This window comes from Bufo bufo, chromosome 1, assembly GCF_905171765.1.
Source record: "Bufo bufo chromosome 1, aBufBuf1.1, whole genome shotgun sequence".
Taxonomy (NCBI): Eukaryota; Metazoa; Chordata; class Amphibia; order Anura; family Bufonidae; genus Bufo; species Bufo bufo.
The window spans coordinates 619,086,670-619,111,120 of NC_053389.1; the positions used below are offsets into that span (position 1 = coordinate 619,086,670).

General features: G+C 45.6%; 1 protein-coding gene across 1 annotated transcript in view; it reads right to left on the bottom strand.

The window, feature by feature from the left end:
* Nucleotides 1-17,047, bottom strand: part of CLK3 (CDC like kinase 3) — an 83,916-nt gene extending 66,869 nt beyond the window's left edge. The window contains exons 1-3 of the mRNA XM_040413755.1: nucleotides 16,787-17,047; nucleotides 12,962-13,047; nucleotides 4,214-4,353 (exon numbers count right to left, since the gene is read on the bottom strand). Of these exons, the coding sequence (XP_040269689.1) occupies nucleotides 4,214-4,353 (140 nt within the window). The 5' untranslated portion in view covers nucleotides 12,962-13,047; nucleotides 16,787-17,047. The remainder of the gene's footprint in view (nucleotides 1-4,213; nucleotides 4,354-12,961; nucleotides 13,048-16,786) is intronic.
* Between the last annotated feature and the right edge of the window lie 7,404 nt (nucleotides 17,048-24,451).

The window sequence follows — 24,451 nt, forward strand, 5'->3', positions numbered from 1 at the left end:
GATCCACTTCTGGGCGTCCCCACCGGAGACAAAGGTCCTCGAACACCTCCGGATGGAGAGACCACTCCCCCGAGTCCACCGTCGTTCGGCTGAGGAAGTCCGCTGTCCAATTGTCCACACCCGGGATGAATATAGCCGAGATCACCGGAACATGGGCTTCCGCCCACTGCAGAATCCTTGCGGCCTCGTTCATCACCGTCCCGCTGCGAGTCCCCCCTTGGTGGTTGATATAGGCAACCGCTGTAGCGTTGTCCGACTGTATCCTGACCGGACGGCCCTGGGTCCAATGGCAGAGGGAGAGGTAGATGGCCCGGAGCTCCAGTATATCGATAGGTAGTTTGGACTCAGACGGAGACCAAACGCCTTGGGATGTCCGGGTACCGAAGACCCCTCCCCAGCCGCTGAGGATGGCGTCGGTCGTGACCACCGTCCATGACACTGGAAGGAAGGACTTCCGAGGACATGTGGTCCGGTACCATCCACCAGCCCAGAGCCGCGCGCACTGGGTGGGACAGAGAGATCCTGAGGTCCAGAGAATCCCGGGACTTGTCCCAGGAGGACAAAATGAGCCTCTGAAAATCCCTGGTGTGGAACTGGGCGAATGGAATCACCTCGAAGGAGGCCACCATCAGGCCCAGTACTCGCATGCAGCTGCGAATCGACACCCTGCGGCGCTGAATGAGCAGACGCACCGTCCTCTGAATGTCCGATCTCTTGTCCAGTGGTAGACGCACCACGGCAGCGTCGGAGTCCAGTGTCATGCCCAAGAATCTGATCTGAGTGGTGGGAGACAGGCATGACTTCCTCAGGTTGATAATCCACCCGAAGCGAGTGAGGGTGCTCATCGTAATCTGAAGACTCTCTTCGCATTGAGCCACTGTAGGTGCCTTGATTAAGATGTCGTCCAGATACGGGAGAAGAGTAATGCCTCTGGACCGCAGAATCCCCAGAAGAGGGGCAAGAACTTTTGTAAATACTCGCGGAGCCGTCGCCAGACCGAACGGCAGAGCGACGAACTGGTAATGAGCTGCCTGGATGGCAAATCGAAGGAACCGTTGGTGGGCTGTGGCGATGGGGATGTGGAGATATGCATCCTGGATGTCTAAGGACACCATGTGCTCCCCTTTCACCAGTGAAGCAACCACGGAACGAAGGGACTCCATCCTGAACCTTTGAACCCGCAGATAACGGTTCAACAGTTTTAGGTCCAGCACTGGCCTCACATCGCCCTCCTTTTTGGGGACCACAAAAAGGTTGGAATAAAAACCCGTAAACCGCTCCTCCAAGGGAACAGGGGAAATCACCCCCCGTGAGAGAAGTGACTGGACTGCGTGCAAAAGAGCAGCGGCCCGGATGGGATCCCTCGAGGGCTGGGAGAGGAAGAAGCGGTTGGGGGGGGAAGAGACCTGAACTCTATTTTGTAGCCCGAGGAGACAACCTCGAGCGCCCATGCGTCCGGAATATGGGCGTGCCAAATCTCCTGAAACAGGAGAAGACGCCCCCCCACCTGTGAGGGTGGGGACAAACCTTCATGCTGAAGGCTGCTTACCTGGGGCTGTGCGAGGCTGCTGAGGCCGCGGACGCCAGGCCTGCTGGGGCTTAAAGGACGGTCCTTTCCGCCGATCCTGATTGGGCGGCCCCGCCGCTGAGGTGGGTGCTGAACGGGTGCCCGAAAAGCGGCGAAAGGACTGAAAGCGAGAAGATGAAGTTCTGGACTGAAAAGGCCGCTTTGCCCTGGGTTGGGGCAGATGGGTGCTTTTTCCACCCGTAGCCTCCAAAATAATCTCATCTAATTTGGACCCAAATAGCCGAGACCCCGAGAACGGAAGCCTCAACAGGGAGCGCTTAGATGAGGAATCGGCTTTCCAGGCCTTGAGCCACAACTCCCGGCGGATGGAAGTGGCGAGAGCTGAGGAACGGGCGATCATAGTCCCAGCATCCAGAGCCGCTTCACAGAGATATTTCCCTGCCTGAGAAATTTGGAGCGCTGACGATTGAAGTTCAGCGGGAGGGAGGTCGGACGCTATGTCCTGGTTCAAATGGAGGGACCACTCCGAAACTGCTTTGGCTACCCAGGCAGAGGCGAAAATCGGCCGCAATGCCGAACCGCTCGCCGTAAAGATAGACTTAGAGAGTGACTCTATGCGGCGGTCCACTGGATCCTGGAGGGACGAGCCATCTGCCACCGGGATGGTAGTGAATTTTGCCAAGCGAGCAACCGGTGGGTTCACCTTCGGTGGGGAGGACCATTTGTCCACGGACTCGCGTGGAAAAGGGTAGAGTAGGTCTAGGCGTTTCGGAATAATGAAACGCAAACCTGGCTGGTCCCAAGCCTTCGTGACAACGATAGAAAAATCGTCGTGTAATGGGAACGATTTGGGGTTCTGCTTTGTACGCAGAAATGACACCCCTTGTTGGCTAGTGGAGGGAAGGTCCTCCTGAACCTGGAAGGTGTCCCTTATTGCCGATATCAGGCTATCCACCATGGATGCAATCTGAGAAGAGTGCTCCGGATCCATATCTGCATCCGAATCCCCAAGCTCTCCTTCTGACAGTGCGTCGCCTAAAAGGGAGGACGCCTGTGAATGGGATCCAGGAGCAGGGGGGGATGCTGAGGCGTCAGAGGAGGAATGGGTGCCTGCTCTGGGGCGCTTACTAGGAAGTCTACCTCTGGTTTGTGCGCTATGCGACTGTGCGGGTTGCGCCGGTGGTGATTTCTCTACCAAACGACCCAGCAATGAAAGGGTGGAATGGGAGATTTTTGAGAGGTCTTCCACTGCCCGTGACAGGGACCTTGCCCAGTCTGGTTCCCCCTGGACAGGCCGCTCCAGGGCTTCTGTGGGCTGTTGTGCTCTAGGGGGATGGCTCTGTGCAGGTTTCTGACATGCCGAGCACAGTGATAGTGACTGACCACGAGGGAATTTCTCCGAACATAAGGAGCAGGCATAGTAAGCGGTCCTACAGGGTGCCTGGTGGGGGTCAGTGGCGGGGTCAGACATGGTCAAATCTCCTGCTGGATGGGGGTATCGATTGCCTACCAGTATGGAGGTCCCAGGTCCTGTATCCTACCCACGCAGTGCAGAGGAAGAATCAGGAAGCTGTATCAGGGCGGGAGAATAAGCCACGCCCCCTTCCAGCCCGGGAACGGCAAGCCACGCCCCCTTCCAGCCCGGGAACGGCAGCCTATGCTGAAGTGAGGCCAGAACGCCTATGATCCCCATGTCCGGCCCTGACCACAGCGTACTGGAACCGCTGCGGCTAAAAGATAATGTGTGCTATGCCGCCGCCTCTAATAAATAGACCCGATATGCCGCAGAGCGGCCGTGCGGCGAGAGCAGTGAGGCCAGAGATCAGGCTGACGGACGGACGGGCGGGGGGGGGGGGGGTGGATGATGGAGGAGTTCTCCTGCAGCTAGGGGGATGAAGCAGATTACTTACCTGTCTTCATCCGTGTTCTTTACCCTATGATGCAACACCAGCAGGGCCACCCTATGACCGCTGGCACCATGCGACAGGGGTCCGGGCAGAGAAGGGCTGAAGAGAGGGTGGCCCTCTTGCTGGGGGGAAGCAGGGGAGCGAGGCTGCCCTGGTCCACTTTGCCTTCTTGGGGGAGGCAAGGCGGTGACTTAGATACACCGGCCAGCCTCCCGGGGATACAGGGACGCAGGCGACCCTGTGCCCCCTTCCAGTAGTCTGTGAATTAAAGATAAAAATAATAAAATCAGAAGAAAAAATAAAAACGCCACCCTGCAAAGCAGGGAGGTCTGCCTCCTACGACACTAAGCTAAAAACGGATATGCTCCTCCAGGCTGGAGGGGGTATAGCCTGCAGGGGAGGAGCTAACAGCTTTCAGCCTAGTGTCGCCTCCTAGTGGCAGCAGCAAGCTATACCCACGGTCCTGTGTCCCCCAATGATATGAGCGAGAAAACGTTTTTTGTTCTCCCACAATGTCTGAGCGCTGATCATAAAAAGCGGCAAACACTGAAACAAATGGGATGAGCACCAATAATTACACTGCCCACAGAAACGAGCAAGCAACCCAGACTGTAATTCTGAACAAGAAGTAGCACTCACATGAGCGCCACTAAATAGCTGATCAGCAGGGGAACCGGAGTCGGACCCCACGATCAGATATTGATGCACTATCCTGAAGATAATCAATAGATACTGCCTGCACAACCCCTTTAAGTTTACCACTATAAATTTGACATACCTCCTGGAGCGAGATCTTGCTGGCAATTTCCAATAAGGAGAAGGTCTGATTCTTCCATCACGTTCCCAGCTGCGAGAAAATCTCTGTCTTTTCCATGGTTTGGTGTCTTGAGGCGACCAGCGTCTCTTTCTCCGATGCATCTAACAGGTAATTATACTCAAACATTAGAAATATTACATATGAATAGTATATTGCTTAATTGCTGGGCAAAAGTAGTGTTACTGACCCAGCTCCTTTACATATTGCCTCAAGATACAACAGCACATTCAACATGTGACGTTCCCTTTAAAAGGGGCTTTCCAGCCTGAAGACATTGAAGTCATATCCTCAGAAAAGGTCATCAATATCAGCTTGGTGGGATTCAACACTCAGCACCCTCATCAACCAGCTGTCTTCAGGGTCCACTGGAAACTAAACAGTGAATGGAGCGGGAAGCTGAAGGCTTCATCCATTGTGTAATAGTAACATAGTACATAAGGCCGAAAAAAGACATTTGTCCATCCAGTTCGGCCTGTCATCCTGCAAGTTGATCCAGAGGAAGGCAAAAAAAAAAACAACCTGTGAGGTAAAAGCCAATTTTCCCCACTTTAGGGGAATAAAAAATTCCTTCCCGACTCCAATCAGGCAATCAGAATAACTCCCTGGATCAACGACCCCTCTAGTAGCTATATCCTGTAATATTATTACACTCCAGAAATACATCCAGGCTCCTCTTGAATTCCTTTATTGTACTCACCATCACCACCTCCTCAGGCAGAGAGTTCCATAGTCTCACTGCTCTTACCGTAAAGAATCCTCTTCTATGTTTGTGTACAAACCTTCTTTCCTCCAGACTAGGGATCGACCGATTATCGGTTTGGCCGATATTATCGGCCGATATTGAGGATTTTGAACGTTATCGGTATCGGCATCTATTTTGCCGATATACCGATAACGTATGGGGAACACAGAACGCGCTGCTGACAGCGCTCTCTGTGTTCCCTCCACAGCACAGGGGAGAAGGAAGCCGTGTCTCCTCCCCCTGTGCTGCTGCTGCCGCTGCCGCCAATGAGGGGATAGAACATAAGAGGAGGGGCGGGGCTGTGGCCGCTGCGCCGCCAATGAAGATAAGCCTTTCATTCATTCATATATACAGGAGGCGGGAGCTGGCTGCAGAATCACATAGCCGGCTCCCGACCTCTATGAGCAATAGCTGCGGTCCGCGGTAGTTAACTCCTCAGGTGCCGCGGATCGCAGCTACCGCTGATAGAGGTCGGGAGCCGGCTACATGATTCTGCAGCCAGCTCCCGCCTCCTGTATATGAATGATCGATAGACTTATCTTCATTGGTGGCGCAGTGCGCCCCCCCAAGCCCCCCAGTATTAATCATTGGTGGCGCAGTGCGCCCCCCACCCCCATCCCGGCCAATAGTAAAAACATTGGTGGCGCAGTGCGCCCCCCCAGTATTAATCATTGGTGGCAGTGGCCACAGGATCCCCTCTCCCCTGCTCCTCCGATCGGAGCCCCAGCTGTGTAAGCCTAGGGCTCCGATCGGTTGCCATGGCAGCCAGGACGCTATTGAAGCCCTGGCTGCCATGTTCAGCTCCATGCTGCTGTGTGCACAGAGCACAGAGCAGCAGGGACAGTGTGAGCTCCTATTCACCCTGATAGAGATCTATCAGGGGGAATAGGACAAGGGTTCTAGTCCCTAAGGGGGTTAAAAGTTAGTAAAAAAAAAACACAAAAATATTAAGTATAAATGAAAAAGATTTATAAAAAAAAAAATACACATTAACAATAAACAAAAAAAAAATACACATTAACAATAAACATATTAATTTTCAGCAGATTTGTGTAGGAATTATTTTTTTTCTCAAAAATGAAAATTCCCAGAATATCGGTATAAATTATCGGCTATCGGCCTGAAAGTTCACAAATTATCGGTATCGGTATCGGCCCTAAAAAATCAATATCGGTCGATCCCTACTCCAGACACAGAAGATGTCCCCTCGTCACAGTCCTGGGGATAAATAGATGATGGGAGAGATCTCTGTACTGACCCCTGATATATTTATACATAGCTATTAGATCTCCCCTCCTCAGTCTTTTTTCTAAAGTGAATAACCCTAATGTTGATAATCTTTCAGGGTATTGTAGTTGCCCCATTCCAGTTATTACTTTAGTTGCCCTCCTCTGGACCCTCTCCAGCTCTGCTATGTCTGCCTTGTTCACAGGAGCCCAGAACTGTACACAGTACCCCATGTGTGGTCTGACTAGCGATTTGTAAAGTGGTAGGACTATGTTATCATCACGGGCATCTATGCCCCTTCTGATGCAACCCATTATCTTATTGCCTTGGCAGCAGCTGCCTGACACTGGTTTTTGCAGCCTAGTTTGCCGTTTATTAAAATTCCTAGATCCTTTTCCATGTCAGTGTTACCGAGTGTTTTACCATTTAGTATGTACGGGTGACTTGCATTATTCCTTCCCATGTGCATAACTATACATTTGTCAATGTTAAACCTCATCTGCCACTTATCTGCCCAAGCCTCCAGTCTATCTAGATCGCTCTGTAGTAGTATACTGTCCTCTTCAGTGTAAATTACTTTACAGTTTAGTGTCATCTGCGAAAATTGATATTTTACTATGCAAGCCTTTTAGAAGATCATTAATAAATATATTGGAGAATAGGACCCAATACCGACCCCTGAGGTACCCCACTAGTGACAGTGACCCAATCTGAGTATGTACCGTTAATAACCACCCTCTGTTTTCTATCACTCAGCCAGTTACTTACCCACTTACAGACGTTTTCTCCCAGTCCGAGCATTCTCATTTTATATACTAACCTTTTATGCGGTACAGTGTCAAATGCTTTGGAGAAGTCCAGATATACGACATCCATCGATTCACCGCTGTCAAGTCTAGAACTTACCTCCTCATAGAAACTGATTAAATTAGTTTGGCATGACCGATCCCTCACGAAGCCATGCTGATATGGCGTTATTTGCTTACAGGGTGGATTTGATTTAAATCAAAATGATTTAAATCACTAGTCAGTAAGGCTTGATTTAAATCATAGTTTTCTACATAAAGACTAATTCTTGCTGGTATAACTTATAATATGCAAGTAGATGAAGATTTAAACAACTTTTCATATTAGTTTGATTAGGTTGATTCTGCATCCATAGGTTTGTAGAAGTTAGGATTAAGGTATTTTTCTCAACTCTGTTCATGTTATAACATTTTTGCTGTGAAGAGGCATGTGATCTCTGCTGAGTCAAATTCAGTTTTGGGCCTAATCTTACAAAAACCTCTGGAAGAGCATGACATTGTGAATGGATTAAAAAAAATTACACATATAGAAACATAGAATGTGTCGGCAGATAAGAACCATTCGGCCCATCTAGTCTGCCCAATATACTGAGTACTATGGATAGCCCCTGTCCCTATCTTATATGAAGGATGACCTTATGCCTATCGCATGCAGGCTTAAACTCCTTCACTGTATTTGCAGCTACCACTTCTGCAGGAAGGCTATTCCATGCATCCACTACTCTCTTAGTAAAGTAATACTTCCTGATATTACTTTTAAACCTTTGCCCCTCTAATTTAAAACTATGTCCTCTTGTAGCAGTTTTTCTTCTTTTAAATATTCTCTCCTCTTTTACCTTGTTGATTCCCTTTATGTATTTAAAAGTTTCTATCATATCCCCTCTGTCTCGTCTTTCTTCCAAGCTATACATGTTAAGGTCCTTTAATCTTTCCTGGTAAGTTTTATCCTGCAATCCATGTACCAGTTTAGTAGCTCTTCTCTGAACTCTCTCCAAAGTATCAATATCCTTCTGGAGATATGGTCTCCAGTACTGAGCACAATACTCCAAATGAGGTCTTACTAGTGCTCTGTAGAGTGGCATGAGCACCTCCCTCTTTCTACTGGTAATGCCTATCCCTATACACCCAAGCATTCTGCTAGCATTTCCTGCTGCTCTATGACATTGTCTGCCTACCTTTAAGTCTTCTGAAATACCGTAATGACCCCTAAATCCCTTTTCTCAGATACTGAGGTTAGGACTCTATCACTGATTTTATATTCTGCTCTTGGGTTTTTACGCCCCAGGTGCATTATCTTGCACTTATCAACATTAAATTTTAGTTGCCAGATTTTTGACCATTCCTCTAGTTTTCCTAAATCCTTTTCCATTTGGTGTATCCCTCCAGGAACATCAACCCTGTTACAAATCTTTGTGTCATCAGAAAAAAGACACACCTTACCATCGAGGTCTTCTGCAATATATATTAAACAATATGGGTCCCAGAACAGATCCTGGAGTTACCCCACTGGTAACAAGACCATGGTCTGAATATACTCCATTGAATACAACCCTCTGCTGTCTGTCCCTCAGCCACTGCCTAATCCATTCAACAATATGGGAGTCCACTTACAGCCTTATTCTACATAATTAAAAAACTAATCTTTATTTCATGATGGAATAACCTTTGGATGGTAATATATTTTCCTCAAAAAGCATTTTATATAAAAATAAATCTGTTTTTTTTTTTTTAAATCATTGATTTTTATCCACCCTGTTTGCTTATTTCCATTGAGATGCTCTAACATAGCATCTCTCAGAAAACCTTCAAACAGTTTACCCAGAACAGATGTTAAACTTACCGGCCTATAGTTTCCAGGCTCTGTTTTTGGACCCTTTTTGAATATTGGCACCACATTTGCCATGTGCCAATCCTGTGGGACATTCCCTGTCAGTATAGAGTCTGCAAATATCAGAAATAAGGGTCTGGCTATGACATTACTTAATTCCCTTAGGATACGGGGGTGTATGCCATCCGGTCCTGGCGATTTGTCTATTTTAAATCTTTTTAAGTCGCTGTTGTACTTCTTCCTGGGTCAGACAGGACACTTTTAATGGGGAATTTATTTTTACATTCAGCATTTCATCTGACAGTTTATTTTCCTCAGTGAATACATTGGAGAAAAAAATATTTAACAGCTTTGCTTTCTCCTCGTCGCTCTCTTCGACTCCCCCCTCATTACTCTTTAAAGGGCCGACACCTTCAGATTTATTATACTTTTTAACATTTATATAATTGAAGAACATTTTAGGCTCCATTCACACGTCCGCAATGTGTTTTGCGGAGACACGGATCCGCAAAACACGGAAAGCGGCAATGTGCGTTCCGCATTTTGCGGACCGCACATTGCCGACATAATAGAATATGCCTGTTCTTGTCCGCAATTGCGGACAAGAATAGGACAGGTTCTATTTTTTTGCGGAAACGGAAGCACGGATGCGGAAGTGCGGATCCGCAAATGTGGATGCGGACAGCACATTCCGTCCCCATAGAGAATGAATGGGTCTGCACCCTTTCCGCAAAATTGCGGAAAGGATGCGGACCCATTTTGCGGATGTGTGAATGGAGCCTTAGGGTTAGTTTTACTCTCTTTGGCGATTAATCTCTCGGTCTCTAGTTTTGCCGCTTTTATTAGTTTTTTACATGTTCTATTTTTTTCTTTTTAGTTTTTCAGTGCTTCTGTGCTACCCTCCTGTTTTAGTGATTTATATGCTTTCTTTTTGTCATTTATTGCTTTCTTTACAGTTCTGTTTATCCACATTGGTTTCTTTTTGTTCCTTAACTTTTTATTCCCATACGGTATGGGAGATCAAGTGTGCACAGGCTAACTAAAGCTGAACAAGCTAAGAGGGAGGACTTGGTTTCTGAAAGACCCCAGAGAGTGTTTTTGTCTCCAGATGATCCGGATTCCTGTTTTTGTGGATCACCATATAGACTATAAAAGGTGGAGAATGATTGATGGCGCTTTGACCACTGAGGAAGGGGTGTAGATGCCCCGAAACGCGTCTGGTAAAGGAGAAGGAAAAGCGCCCACCTAATACACCGGATTCCCTCCCCTATGGATTGCATGGCCATGCATGAATGAATTTCCAGCAAAGCCAAGTACAGACACAGCCTCAGCGTACATTGCTGTTCAGAATCCTACCTGTTGGATCTCGCGATACTGTGACGTCACCCGCCTGAAACTTGCGGCGGAAGACGCTCAGACGGCCGGCACCGCTCGCCTCGAGGAGACGCCACACAGCGAGACACATCAATAAGGAACCAGGTAGGAACTGAAAAATTATAAGTCTGGGACTTTGCCTCTACTGTCCTGATAGGAGTGGGCCCTCCTGCAGGAACTAACATATACGGTGTTCGCTCATACTGGAGACAAGCCGTTAAAAAGTGCCCCATATGAGGAACTCTTAGGACGTTTTTCATCCATCCCACTCACAGATACTGACACTATTGCCTTAAGTGTCACGGAGTGCGGCCACGGAATTTGCTACCCCGATTACAGTTGTGTTAATCAAATTGGTACCATATTATAGTAATTTTATGTTTATTGCATTTTATTGTGAATGTATTTTAATAGTGAATGTATAATTGTTATAACCTTATCTAGTTCTAGTAAAACTATTTCCATATGACACAGATGTCGTGAGTGCTCGCTCTCTCTTTTTTATCTCAAGTTTTTATTATCTTTGGGATCGGGCGCCCAATTTTGAGCTAGTAGCACCCACCGTAGCTATTGGGTGTGAGCCACCCACCTATATATATACAATTACCCATACGGTATGTACCCCTCACAATGAGATTTTAGGATGCTTTTAAAGATATCCCATTTTGTGGCTGTATTTTTATTTTTGAGGACTGTGTCCCAGTTAGTTAGGCCTATGGCCTCTCTTAGTTGGCTAAATTTAGCTTTTTTGAAGTTTGGTATTTTTGTTCCTCCATGTAGAAACCCTCTTTTGAATAATTAGAAGGTTATTACTTTGTGGTCACTATTTCCCAGGTGTCCCCCAACCTGCACGTCTGCTGTTCTGTCAGGCCTATTGGTTAATATTAAGTCCAGTATGGCCGTCCCTTTAATCGGGTCCTGAACCAGTTGGGAAGGGTAATTGTCTTTGGTTATTGCCAAGAACCTGTTTCCTTTATGAGATGTACAAGTTTCAGTTTCCCAGTCTATATCTGGGTAGTTGAAGTCCCCCATAATAACCACCTCATTCTGATTTGCCGCCTTGTCTATCTCATTTAGTAGTGTTGTGCTGGGTTACCATTCACTTCAATGGGAACCGAGCTAGAGTACACTGACACACCGCTACACAGTGCACAGAACCTTCTGCTACCGATTCCATCCATAGTTTTGTTTCTAGCGCTGGCAAAAAAGCTGATTGGTGGAAGTGATGAGTGTTTGTTTAAAGGTGTTATCCCACAAACATAAGAACAGTGTGCCCTGCCAGCTGAATGGAACACAAATGTTGGTCAATTGCTCCATTCACTTTTATGGACTGGTATAGTGCTCCATCAGTCCATTAAAAGTGAATGAAGGGGTGGATTGACATGCACATTATCACTCCAGTCAAACAAGAGACATGAGGACCCCTTCTTGGGATCACTGGAGGTACCAGAGGTTGTACTCTCAGTGAATATACACTTATTACTGCTCTTTTAACTTCTATGGGACTGACATAGCAAGCACTCCATCAGTCCTATAGAAGTGAATGGAATAGTGGACTGACATGCACACTACTGCTCCATTCACAGGAGTTCCCAGCGATCACACACAAAAAAAAAGTAAAAATAAAAATACATTTTTTTAAAACACTCCCTTTCTTCATAATAAAAAACTAACAAAAAATTAACATTGATTGCAAAACATCAGAGTTATTAAAATATAAAAATATTTATCCCGTATGGTGAACACTGTAAGGGAAAGAATATCAATTTGGCCGTTGTTTTGGCGCTTCACCTTTCCAAAATTTTTACAAAAAGTCACTAAAAGGTCTTAGACACCCTAAAATGGTATGGAAAAACTACAGTTCACCTGCAAAAAAATGAGCCCTCATTCATCTCCGAATGTTTTTTTTCCAAAGTTTTTATTTTTTTTCAAGCATAAAAAAATAAAAATAAATAAAACAAAACTATGGAAATGTGCTATCGCTGTAACTCTACTGACCCAGAGAATGAAGGGAACAAGCTAGTTTGACAATGTAGGGAACGCTGTAAAAACGAAACCCATAAAAGTATGGTAGATTTGCACTCCATATAATATGCAATATTAAAAGGGTGCCATTAGAAATTACAACTTGTCCGGACCAATAAATAATATATATATATATATAAATATATATCTATATATATCTATATATCTATCTATCTATCTATCTATCTATATATATATATATATATATATATATATATATATATATATATATATATATATATCTATCTATCTATCTATCTATCTATCTATCTATCTATCTATCTATCTATCTATCTATCTATCTATCTATCTATCTATCTATATATATATATATATATATAGAGAAGACAATAAATCGGACTGCACTCCAAGCATTTCTTCAAAGAAGTTAGTTTTTATTCACCCATAAGGTGGCAAAGCGACGTTTCGGCTCAAGCATGAGCCTTTCTCATGCTTGAGCCGAAACGTCGCTTTGCCACCTTATGGGTGAATAAAAACTAACTTCTTTGAAGAAATGCTTGGAGTGCAGTCCGATTTTTTGTCTTCTAAAGTGGGTAAGCACCTTTTTACCGTACTTGGACATTGCACCCGTCTATTTTTCCATACTATCCAGGGTGGTGCTGCCAGTGGTTTTTTCTGATATATATATCTATATATATACATATACATACACACAAAACATGCTCTTAAAAGAATAAAACACTTACTGTAGCTGTTGTCAGAATGGAAAAGGCCCAGCTTTAACAATCATGCTTCCGACTCTTCCACAATCACATGTAAAGTATACAGAAGACTAAAAGGATAAGAAATAAAGGGTTACTGCCTTGCCTAATTGGTCCAATTCTCCACTGCGGTGAAGGGATCGTGTGTCCTAATATGGAAGCCACAATTACCGAGCTGCTCCCTGCCAAGTGTATCATAGCACAGGACGACAGTACCAAAGGGGATCCTGCACTTACATTACACTGGCCACAAACATCAAACTCTGAAATCCAATAGGTATGGCCATCTTTAGCCACAGTGACTTCTTGTCCAAAGCAGGTCATTTAACCCCTTAGATGCAATTTAATAGCAAACGCAGGATCTGTGGAATTAGGCCGTGCGGCCTGCATACGGCGGGTCCACAATACACGGGCACCGGCCCGTGTGCACTCCATATCACGGATGCGGACCCATTCACTTGAATGGGTCCGCAATCACAGAGATGTGGAACGGAAGCACGGATCGGAACCCCACGAAAGCACTACGGAGTGCTTCCGTGGTGTTTGTCTAACTCCGCACCACAAAAAAAATAGAACATATATACAGATATCGGACCCATTCAAGTTGAATGGATCTGGATCCGTCCCGGCCGCCGCACGGATGTTGCCTGTTTATTGGGGACCGCAAATTGCGGTCCCCAAGGCACGGAACGGCGGCACAACCCGACGTGTGCAAGAGGCCTTAGGCAGAGGGCTCCCACAGTGAAATCGCAGGGCTCCGATTGGTTACCATGGTAGCCTGGGACCTGCTGAATGTTCCCAGGCCTGTAATGGTAAGCTTCCTGTAAGGGCTCATGCACACGACCGTATGCCCTCCGAGACATACGATCTGTGAGCGCGCCATATGCCCCGGAGGGGCATGCATCGTGCCGCCCGCGGGGCTATTGTCCCGCACTCATAATATCATATGAGTGCGGGACAATAGCCCGGCGGGCTGCCCGATGCGCACAGCATTATAGAAACCTATGATGCTGTGTGCTCCTCTGCACACGATGTATGTCCTTCTGGGGCCTATGACCTGCTCACGGACCGTATGTTTCGGAGGGCATACAGTCGTGCGCAAGAGCCCTAAAGTTGTGCACGACACACACCTTCACAGGCAGGCAATGAAAATCTCATAGACCATAAAAGTTCTCTATGGGACACACGATTACTTGCAGAGTAAAAAAATTCTAATCACACCCCTTTCCTAATTTTACAAAGAAAAATATATAAACAATAAAGAAATAAACATAACCGGCACTGCGGTGTCTGAAAATGTCTGATTTAAATATTTTTCCTACAAGGTGAACACCGCAAGGCTACTTTCACACCTGCGTTCGGTGCGGATCCGTCTTGTATCTGCACAGACGGATCCGCACCGATAATGCAAACGCTTGTATCCGTTCAGAACGGATACGTTGCATTATTCTTTTAAAAAAAAAGTCTAAGTCAAAACGGATCCGTCTTGACTTACATTGTAAGTCAATGGGGCACGGATCCATTTTCAATCGCACCATATTGTGTCAGTGGAAACGGATCCGTCCCCATTGACTTACATTGTGAGTCATGACGGATCCGTTTGGCTCTGCATCGTCCTCAAAAGCGGGACGGAGACCGAACGCAGCCAAACTGATGCATTCTGAACGGATCCTTATCCATTCAGAATGCATTGGGGCTGAACTGATCCGTTTTGGGCCGCTTGTGAGAGCCCTGAAATGGATCTCACAAGCGGACCCAGAAACTCCAGTGTGAAAGTAGCCTAACAACGCCATTTTCAGTCACGTTGTTCCCCCCAAAAAATTTTATACGAGTACTACCTGTAATTAACAATTAAGACAACTGGCAGTGTAATGAAGAGGAACTAGCGCTCGCATGGAGCACAGTCTTCTCTTCAAACAGCTGATTGGTGGGAGTGCCGAGTGTCAGACCCCCGCCGATCAGATATTGATGATCTATCCTGAGGATAGATCATCAATATATATTGCCTGCACAACCCCTTTAACTCTTCATATCTTGGGCAGGGAAGAAGCTGGCAATATGAGTCTGGTTTGTTTGAAAGCTGATATTCTAAGCTTTAAAAACTAGACCTGAATCACAGTAACTTGGGATTTCTAGCTGTTAGAAATCAGGTTGAGACCAAGTAAAAGCAGCTGAAACCTGCCTTCACTCCTGAATAGGGATAAGAGAACTTAAGTTTTAAAATTCAGCGTACATGGTTCAGGATATCTAAGAATTCAGTTATGGATTCCGCTACCACGGACCATAAGTTATAGTCTGTGGTAGCGGAATCCATAACGGAATTCTTAGATAACCCAAACCTTATACCCGAACTTGAAAACATAAGTTCGTTCATCCCTACTCGGTTATCTCCGAAACTCCCATAGAAATGAATGGAGTGGGGGCCAGCAGTAGGACCTAGGGCTGCAACGATTACTCGATGTAATGGACACAAAAAAATCCTCAATATAGATTCATTTTGATCATGTGACCACGGAGCGTGAGTGAAGTGAAGTTGGCTATCACTCACCGCTCTGTGGCCTCCCTTCGGCACCACGCTGTATTGTCCTGGCGTGCGCTGCCTGACTGTGTGATGTCAGGTTCCAGCGCATGTTGGGAAGAAGATGACGTTGCAGTCCTTCTACTGCGGACTCCATATCGGCCAGCCGCTATACTTGCCAGGAAAGCTAAGTATTACGGGGAAATGGGGGCCTTGGAGGTGCTGATAGCACTGGGGGAAGGGGGGGGGGGGGGGGGGCTGATGAGTTTTTATACAGGAAAATGTTCTTTTAATTACCGTAGTTTTTTTCTTATTAGAGTACTTGAATAAGTCTACTTTCACACTAGCATCAATATTTTCCGGTATCGAGATCCCTCATAATAAATTTTGTCCCCATTCATTGTCAATGGGGACAAAATGCTCCAAAATGCTTTTTGTTCCGTTTTCATACCGGAGAGCAAACCACAGCATGCTGTATGTTAACGATAATTCAACCGGATCCGTTTATAACAGATGCAGACGGTTGTATTATCAGTAAGGGTACTTTCACATTAGCGGCAAGGGACTCTGGCAGGCTGTTCCGGCGGGTGAACAGCCTGTCGGATCCGTCCTGCCGCTAGTTTACGTGTGCCCCCAGACTGCAGCTTCGTCCCCATGGACTATAATAGGGGCTGGGGCGGAGTTCCGGCGGCAGCACACGGCGAGAGAGACAGCCGGACTAAAAGTACTGCATGTCGTACTTTTAGTCCGGCTAACTGTCGCCGTGCGCTGCCGCCAGACCCCCCGCACCCATTATAGTCAATGGGGACGGAACAGCAGTCAGTGGAAAGTAGCCTAATCGTTGGATTAGTTGATAGAATACTTGATTACTAAAATAATCGATGGCTGCAGCCCTAGTAGGACCCCGACTGACCTAATAGTTACCCCAATTGTGTGGGCAGGCAATAGCATTTTAAAGTGGAGCTAACCTTTACATTTACCAGCCAGTATGACAGACTTCCACCAGAGCTAAGGCCAAATTAACCAGGAAATAAATACCTATGATCTGAGGTGTTCAGGGAGACTAATGGAGTACATCAATAAGGCCCTCCATGGGGCTGCAGCGCCTGTCAGCAGTCAGACTACAACACCTAGCATTTACATAGCCTAGCACCAGAAGCTGTTAGTGTACTACAACACCCAGTATGTACAGAGGCAGATCCACACTGCTGTACATAAAGCTGCACCAGGACGCACCGCCATGACGGGACAGCTTGCGGTTTGGGAGGACACGACGCCATGGTTAGGCTCACCTGGCTGGCATTACCCCCGCCTCACATTCGGGAACAGGACCGGACCTCGGCGCTGCTCAGCACTTCTTACAACTCCACACTTCCCGTTTCCTCAGTTCACGCCGCGCAGGAAACACCAAACAGGAGGTGAGTGCAGAACCACTGTAACCAGCAACCGGGACCAAGGGAAAGCCTCACTACCGACAGCTCGTCGCCCGTTACCTAGTTCACCGCGAGCACAGCCGCTAGTACGGGGATCCCGTGACGTCAGCTAGAGGTAGCCCCGCCCACTCCAGACCGCATCCTGAGCCTGTGGTCATGCTCGCTTTCTAATTGGTCTAAAGTGTACACGTCATACTGACAGGGGATACACGTGGTGTGTGTGGTTTTTTTCGCCAAGTAGTGAGACGCTCGTATGGCGGGAAGTGGAGTTTGAGTCAGTTGTCCCGTACATGGGGAACTGGGCGGGAAGCCGTATGGTGGAGGGAGCCAGCATTATTCAAAACCTTGTTATGTGTGCTGGGATTTCAAATGATACAGATGTGGTGGAAGAGGGTCAGGATGTGACTGTACGTACATAATGGGGGAGAGATTAGAAAAAAAGAGACCAAAAGATGACCTAATGGTGGGGGTGGAAAGGAGTGTCCACCCAACAAAACCATGGGCCACCTAGACAAATGACTCGGTACCAGCTCCCGAGTATAACAAGTGAATAAACAGAAAACGGAGCTCGCAGTACCGTTATAAAAAAATCATTTTTATTATGACATGATTAAAAAATATATATATAATATATATATAGTAAGCCGTTAACCCCTTAAGGACCGGGCTCATTTTCACCTTAACCCCTTAAGGACACAGCCTTTTTACACCTTAGGACCAGGCCATTTTTTGAAAATCTGACCAGAGTCCCTTTAAGTGCTGATAACTTTAAAACGGTTTGACTTATCCAGGCCGTTCTGAGATTGTTTTTTCGTCACATATTGTACTTCATTCATGACACTGGTAAAATGGAGTCCAAAAAAAAATTTTTTTTGCACCAAAAAATACCTAATTTAACAAAAATTTTAAAAAAATTTGCAAATTTCAAAGTTTCAGTTTCTCTACTTCTGTAATACATAGTAATACCCCCAAAAATTGTGATGACTTTACATTCCCCATATGTCTACTTCATGTTTGAATTGTTTTGGGAATGATATTTTATTTTTTGGGGATGTTATAAGGCTTAGAAGTTTAGAAGCAAATCTTGAAATTTTTCCGAAATTTACAAAAACTCAATTTCTAGGGACCAGTTCAGGTCTCAAGTCACTTTGCGAGGCTTACATTATAGAAACCACCCAAAAATGACCCCATCTAAGAAACTACACCCCTCAAGGTATTCAAAACTGATTTTGCATACGTTGTTAACCCTTTAGGTGTTGCACAAGAGTTATTGGCAAATAGGGAGGAAATTTGAGAATTTCATTTTTTTGTCTAATTTTTCATTTTAACCCATTTTTTCCACTAACAAACCAAGGGTTAACAGCCAAACAAGACTGTATCTTTATTGCCCTGACTCTGCCATTTACAGAAACACCCAATATGTGGCCGTAAACTACTGTACGGCCACACAGCGGGGCGTAGAGTGAAAGGTGCGCCGTTTGGTTTTTGGAAGGCTGATTTTTATGGACTGGTTTATTTACACCATGTCCCATTTGAAGCCCCCTGATGCACCCCTAGAGGAGAAACTCCCTAAAAGTGACCCCATCTAAGAAACTACACCCCTCAAGGTATTCAAAACTGATTTTACATACGTCGTTAACCCTTTAGGTGTTGCACAAGAGTTATTGGCAAATGGCGATGAAATTTGAGAATTTCATTTTTTTGCCTAATTTTCCATTTTAACCCATTTTTTCCACTAACAAAGCAAGGGTTAACAGCCAAACAAGACTGTATCTTTATTGCCCTGACTCTGCTGTTTACAGAAACACCCCATATGTGGCCGTAAACTACTGTACGGGCACACAGCGGGGCGTAGAGTGAAAGGTGCGCCGTTTGGTTTTTGGAGGGCTGATTTTGCTGGACTGTTTTTTTGGCACCATGTCCCATTTGAAGCCCCCCTGATGCACCCCTAGATTATAAACTCCATAAAAGTGACCCCATCTAAGAAACTACACCCCTCAAGGTATTCAAAACTGATTTTACAAACTTTGTTAACCCTTTAGGTGTTGCACAAGATTTAATGGAAAATAGAGATACAATTTCAAAATTTCACTTTTTTGGCAGATTTTCCATTTTAATATTTTTTTTCCAGTTACAAAGCAAGGGTTAACAGCCAAACAAAACTCATTATTTATGGCCCTAATTCTGTAGTTTACAGAAACACCCCATATGTGGTCGTAAACAGCTGTACGGGCACACGGCAGGGCGCAGAAGGAAAGGAACACCATATGGTTTTTGGAAGGCATATTTTGCTGGACTGGTTTTTTTGACACCATGTCCCATTTGAAGCCCCCCTGATGCACCCCTAGAGTAGAAACTCCAAAAAAGTGACCCCATTTTAGAAACTACGGGATAGGGTGGCAGTTTTGTTGGTACTAGTTTAGGGTACATATGATTTTTGGTTGCTCTATATTACACTTTTTGTGCGGCAAGGTAACAAGAAATAGCTTTTTTGGCACAGTTTTTTTTTTTGTTATTTACAACATTCATCTGACAGGTTAGATCATGTGGTAATTTTATAGAGCAGGTTGTCACGGACGCGGAGATACCTAATATGTATACAATTTTTTTTATTTATGTAAGTTTTACACAATGATTTCATTTTTAAAACCAAAAAAATGTTTTAGTGTCTCCATAGTCTAAGAGCCATAGTTTTTTCAGTTTTTGGGTGATTATCTTAAGTAGGGTCTCATTTTTTGCGGGATGAGATGACGGTTTGATTGGCATCTATTTTGGGGTGCATATGACTTTTTGATTGCTTGCTATTACACTTTTTGTGACGTAAGATGACAAAAAATGGCTTTTTTTACACCGTTTTTATTTTTATTTTTTTACGGTGGTCATCTGAGGGGTTAGATCATGTGATATTTTTATAGAGCCGGGCGATACGGACGTGGCGATACCTAATATGTATACTTTTTTTTTATTTATGTAAGTTTTACACAATGATTTCATTTTTGAAACAAAAAAAATCATGTTTTAGTGTTTCCATAGTCTAAGAGCCATAGTTTTTTCAGTTTTTGGGCGATTATCTTGGGTAGGGTATGATTTTTGCGGGATGAGATGACGGTTTGATTGTTACAATTTTGGCGTACATGCGACTTTTTTGATCACTTTTATTACCTTTTTTGGGAAGTAAGGTGGGCAAAATTTCAATTTCATCATAGTTTTTTATTTTTTATTTTTATGGTGTTCACTGTTCGGGTAAAGTAACATGACCGTTTTATAGATCAGGTCGTTACGGACGCGGCGATACCAAACATGTGTAGGGAATTTTATTTTTTTCATTTTTTTATCAGTGATAAATGTGTTTTTTGATTTTTACTTTTTTTTCACTTTTATTCACTTTTTTTTGACCCAGACCCACTTGGTTCTTGAAGATCCAGTGGGTCTGATGTCTGTATAATACAGTACAGTACAATATATATTGTTCTGTACTGTATTTTACTTACACTGAACAGATCTATGCCTTTCAGCACAGATCTGTTCAGCACCATGGACAGCAGGACGCCTGAGAGGCGTCCTGTTGCCATGGGAACCTTCCCCGTCTGCTCAGAACTTCGCAGACGGGGAAGGGTAAGGAGGGGATCTCTCGGGGGGCTCTCTCCCTCCCCATCGGGGGGCTGCAAAGGCACAGCAGCCCCCCGATGGGAGAGGGAGGGAGCTCCCTGCGCTGTTAACCTTTTCCATACAGCGGTCCGTACGGACCGCTGTATGGAAAGGGTTAAACGGCTGACATCGCATCGCAGATGTCAGCCGTTTATACCAGGGTGCCAGCAATGTGCTGGCACCCTGGTATCCCCACTAGACACCAACGATTATACAAGGGGAGGCGGGCGGGGGATCGCGATCCCGCCTGCCGCACCGCCCGCCTCCCGCACCGCCCACACCGCCCGCAACCCTCCCCCTGCACCTCCCGCCACCATAAAAATCATTCGGGGGTGCAGGGGGGGGTGAATAAAACTTTTTTTTTAGGCATATAAAGTTTCTGATCCCCGCGGTCAGGGACTGCGGGGACCAGAAACTTCAGAAATCGCAGCAAACCGCAGGTCTGAATTGACCTGCGGTTTGCCGCGATCGCCGACATGGGGGGGTCACGGGACCCCCCCGCGCATTTAGCCTAGGTGCCTGCTCAATGATTTGAGCAGGCACCGGGTTCCGATCACTGCCAGCCGCACGGCAGTGATCGAAAATACACAGGGCGTACATGTACGCCCTGTGTCCTTAAGTACCAGGGCACAAGGGCGTACCTGTACGCCCTATGTCCTTAAGAGGTTAAGGACTAGGCCATTTTTTGGAAATCTGACCAGTGTCACTTTAAGTGCTCATAACTTTAAAACGCTTTGACTTACCCAGGCCGTTCTGAGATTGTTTTTTCGTCACATATTGTACTTCATGTCACTGCTAAAATTGGGTCAAAAAAGTTAATTTTTTTGCATAAAAAAATACAATTTTTACCAAAAATTTTGAAAAATTAGCAAATTTCAAACTTTCAGTTTCTCTACTTCTGTAATACATAGTAATACCCCCAAAAATTGTGATGATTTTACATTCCCCATATGTCTACTTCATGTTTGTAGCATTTTGGGAATGATATTTTATTTTTTGGGGATGTTACAAGGCTTAGAAGTTTAGAAGCAAATTTTGAAATTTTCAGAAATCTTCAAAATCCCACTTTTTTTGGACCAGTTCAGGTTTGAAGTCACTTTGTGAGGCTTAGATAATAGAAACCTCCCAAAAATGACCCCATTCTAGAAACTACACCCCTCAAGGTATTCAAAACTGTTTTTTCAAACTTTATTAACCCTTTAGGTCTTCCACAAGAGTTAATGGCAGATGGAGAAACAATTTTGAAATTTCTATTTTTTGGAAAATTTTCCAATATAATCAATTTTTTCCAGGAGTAAAACAAGGGTTAACTGCCAAACAACACTCAAAATGGGTTGCCCTGATTCTGTAGTTTGCAAAAACACCCCATATGTGGTCGTAAACTACTGTTTGGCTAAACGGCAGGACATAGAAGAAGGGGAATGTCATATGGTTTTTGGAAGGCAGATTTTGCTGGACTGGTTTATTGACACCATGTACCCTTTCAAGCCCCCTGATGCACCCCTAGAGTAGAAACTCCATAAAAGTGACCCCATCTAGGAAACTACGGGATAAGGTGGTTGTTGTTTTGGGACTATTTTAGGGGTAAATTAGATTTTTGGTTGCTCTATATTACTCTTTTTGAGGCAATGTAACAAAAAAATTAAATTCTAAAATTGTTTCTACATTCGCTATTTAGTTTTGTGGAACACCTAAAGGGTTAACATAGTTTGTAAAGTAACTTTTGAATACCTTGAGGGGTGTAGTTTCTTAGATGGGGTAACTTTTTTGGAGTTTCTAGTCTAGGCTACATCAGGGGGGGCTTCTAATGGGACATGGTGTCAAAAAAAAAACTGTCCATCAAAATCTGCCTTCCAGAAACCATATGGAGTTCCCTTCGTTCTATGCCCTGCCGTGCGGCTATATAGCCATTTACGACCACATATGGGGTGTTTCTGCAAACTACAGAATCAGGGCCATAAATATTGAGTTTTGTTTGGCTGTTAACCCTTGCTTTATTACCGGCAAAAAGGATTCAAATGGAAATTTTGCCCAAAAATGGGTGTTTTGGCACCGTTTTTATTTTATATTTTTAACACCGTTCATCCGAGGCGTTTGGGCAAAAGTTATTTTTATAGCGACGACTTTTACGCACGCGACGATGCCCAATATGTATGGCTCTCAGACTTTGGAGACACTAAGCAGGCATCCTAAAAACTGCGGCCCTCCAGATGTTGTAAAACTACAATTCCCACCATGCCCTGCTGATGGCTGTAGGTTGTCTGGGCATGCTGGGAGTTATAGTTTTACAACATCTGGAGGGCCGCAGTTTGAGGATGCCTGCACTAAAACTAATATTTTTTGGGAAAAAAAAAATGTTTCCGTGTCTCCAAAGTCTGAGAGCCATAGTTTTTTATGTTCTCTAGTGGACTGTTGGGGATTATAAAAATTTAGTACTCCATGGAAGTGTGATACTCCCTGAAGCAATCGATAATGCAGAGGCCCGGATGATCGGGGCACGTGTCACACTGAGTGGTGGTGTCCTTCCGTATCCCCCTCTTGTGACACACACTGCACTTTTTTTGGGTTCGTCCCTTCTTTCCAGTATGGGGGACCACACCTGGAAAGTGTTGGCCAGGGACGATCCGGGCGCCTCCAATTCCCGAGGTACTCCGGCCTGCTCTTTCCCGGTCCGAAAAGATCAGGGCCTTGAGGACTGCCTCATAGAATTGGAGGAATGTCCCTGTGCTGCCAGCGCTTCGGGATAGTACAAAAGAGTTGTACATGGCAACCTGCACCAAGTAGACCGCAACTTTTTTGTACCATGCCCTGGTTTTGCGCATGGCGTTATATGGCTTGAGGACTTGATCAGAGAGATCAACTCCTCCCATATACCGATTGTAGTCGACGATACAATCGGGCTTGAGGACCGTTGCCGCGGTACCTCGCACAGGGACTGGGGTGGTGCTGTTACTGTGGATTGTGGACAGCATAAGGACATCCCTCTTGTCCTTATACCTGACCAGCAACAGGTTTCCACTGGTAAGGGCACAGGTCTCACCCCTGGGGATAGGTACCTGGAGGGGGTAGGCAGGGAGGCCGCGTTGATTTTTCCGCACGGTCCCACAAGCGAACGTGGATCTGGCGGCAAGGGACCTGAACAAGGGGATACTGGTATAAAAGTTGTCCACGTACAAGTGGTAACCATTATCCAGCAGTGGGTACATAAGGTCCCACACGAGTTTCCCGGTAACACCCAGAGTGGGGGGACATTCTGGGGGTTGAATACGGGAATCTCGCCCCTCGTACACACGAAATTTGTAAGTGTACCCTGAGGTACTCTCACAAATTTTGTATAGCTTCACGCCATACCTCGCCCGCTTTGTGGGAATGTATTGGCGGAAACTGAGTCTCCCCTTGAACGCAACGAGAGACTCATCAACCGCGACCTCCCTTCCAGGTACGTAGGCCTCCATGAATTTGGCCCCAAATTGATCGATCACCGGCCGTATCTTATACAGCCGGTCATAGGCAGGATCACCTCGGGGTGGACATGCTGCATTATCGGAATAATGCAGACATTTCCAGACGGCCTCAAACCGGGAGCGTGTCATGACCATACTGTACAGTGGGGTCTGGTATAGGACGTCCCCACTCCAGTATTGCCTGACACTGGGTTTTTGGACTAGACCCATATGCAGCACGAGGCCCCAAAATGTCCTCATCTCGGCTGCACTGACCGGCGTCCAGCCACCGGGTCTAGCCAAAAATGAGCCTGGGTTTTGAGCGACGAACTGTTTGGCGTACAGATTCGTCTGCTCCACCATCAGATTCACCAGTGGGTTATTGAAAAAAAAACTAAAATAGTCAATTTCAGTAAAACCCACTGTGGGAATC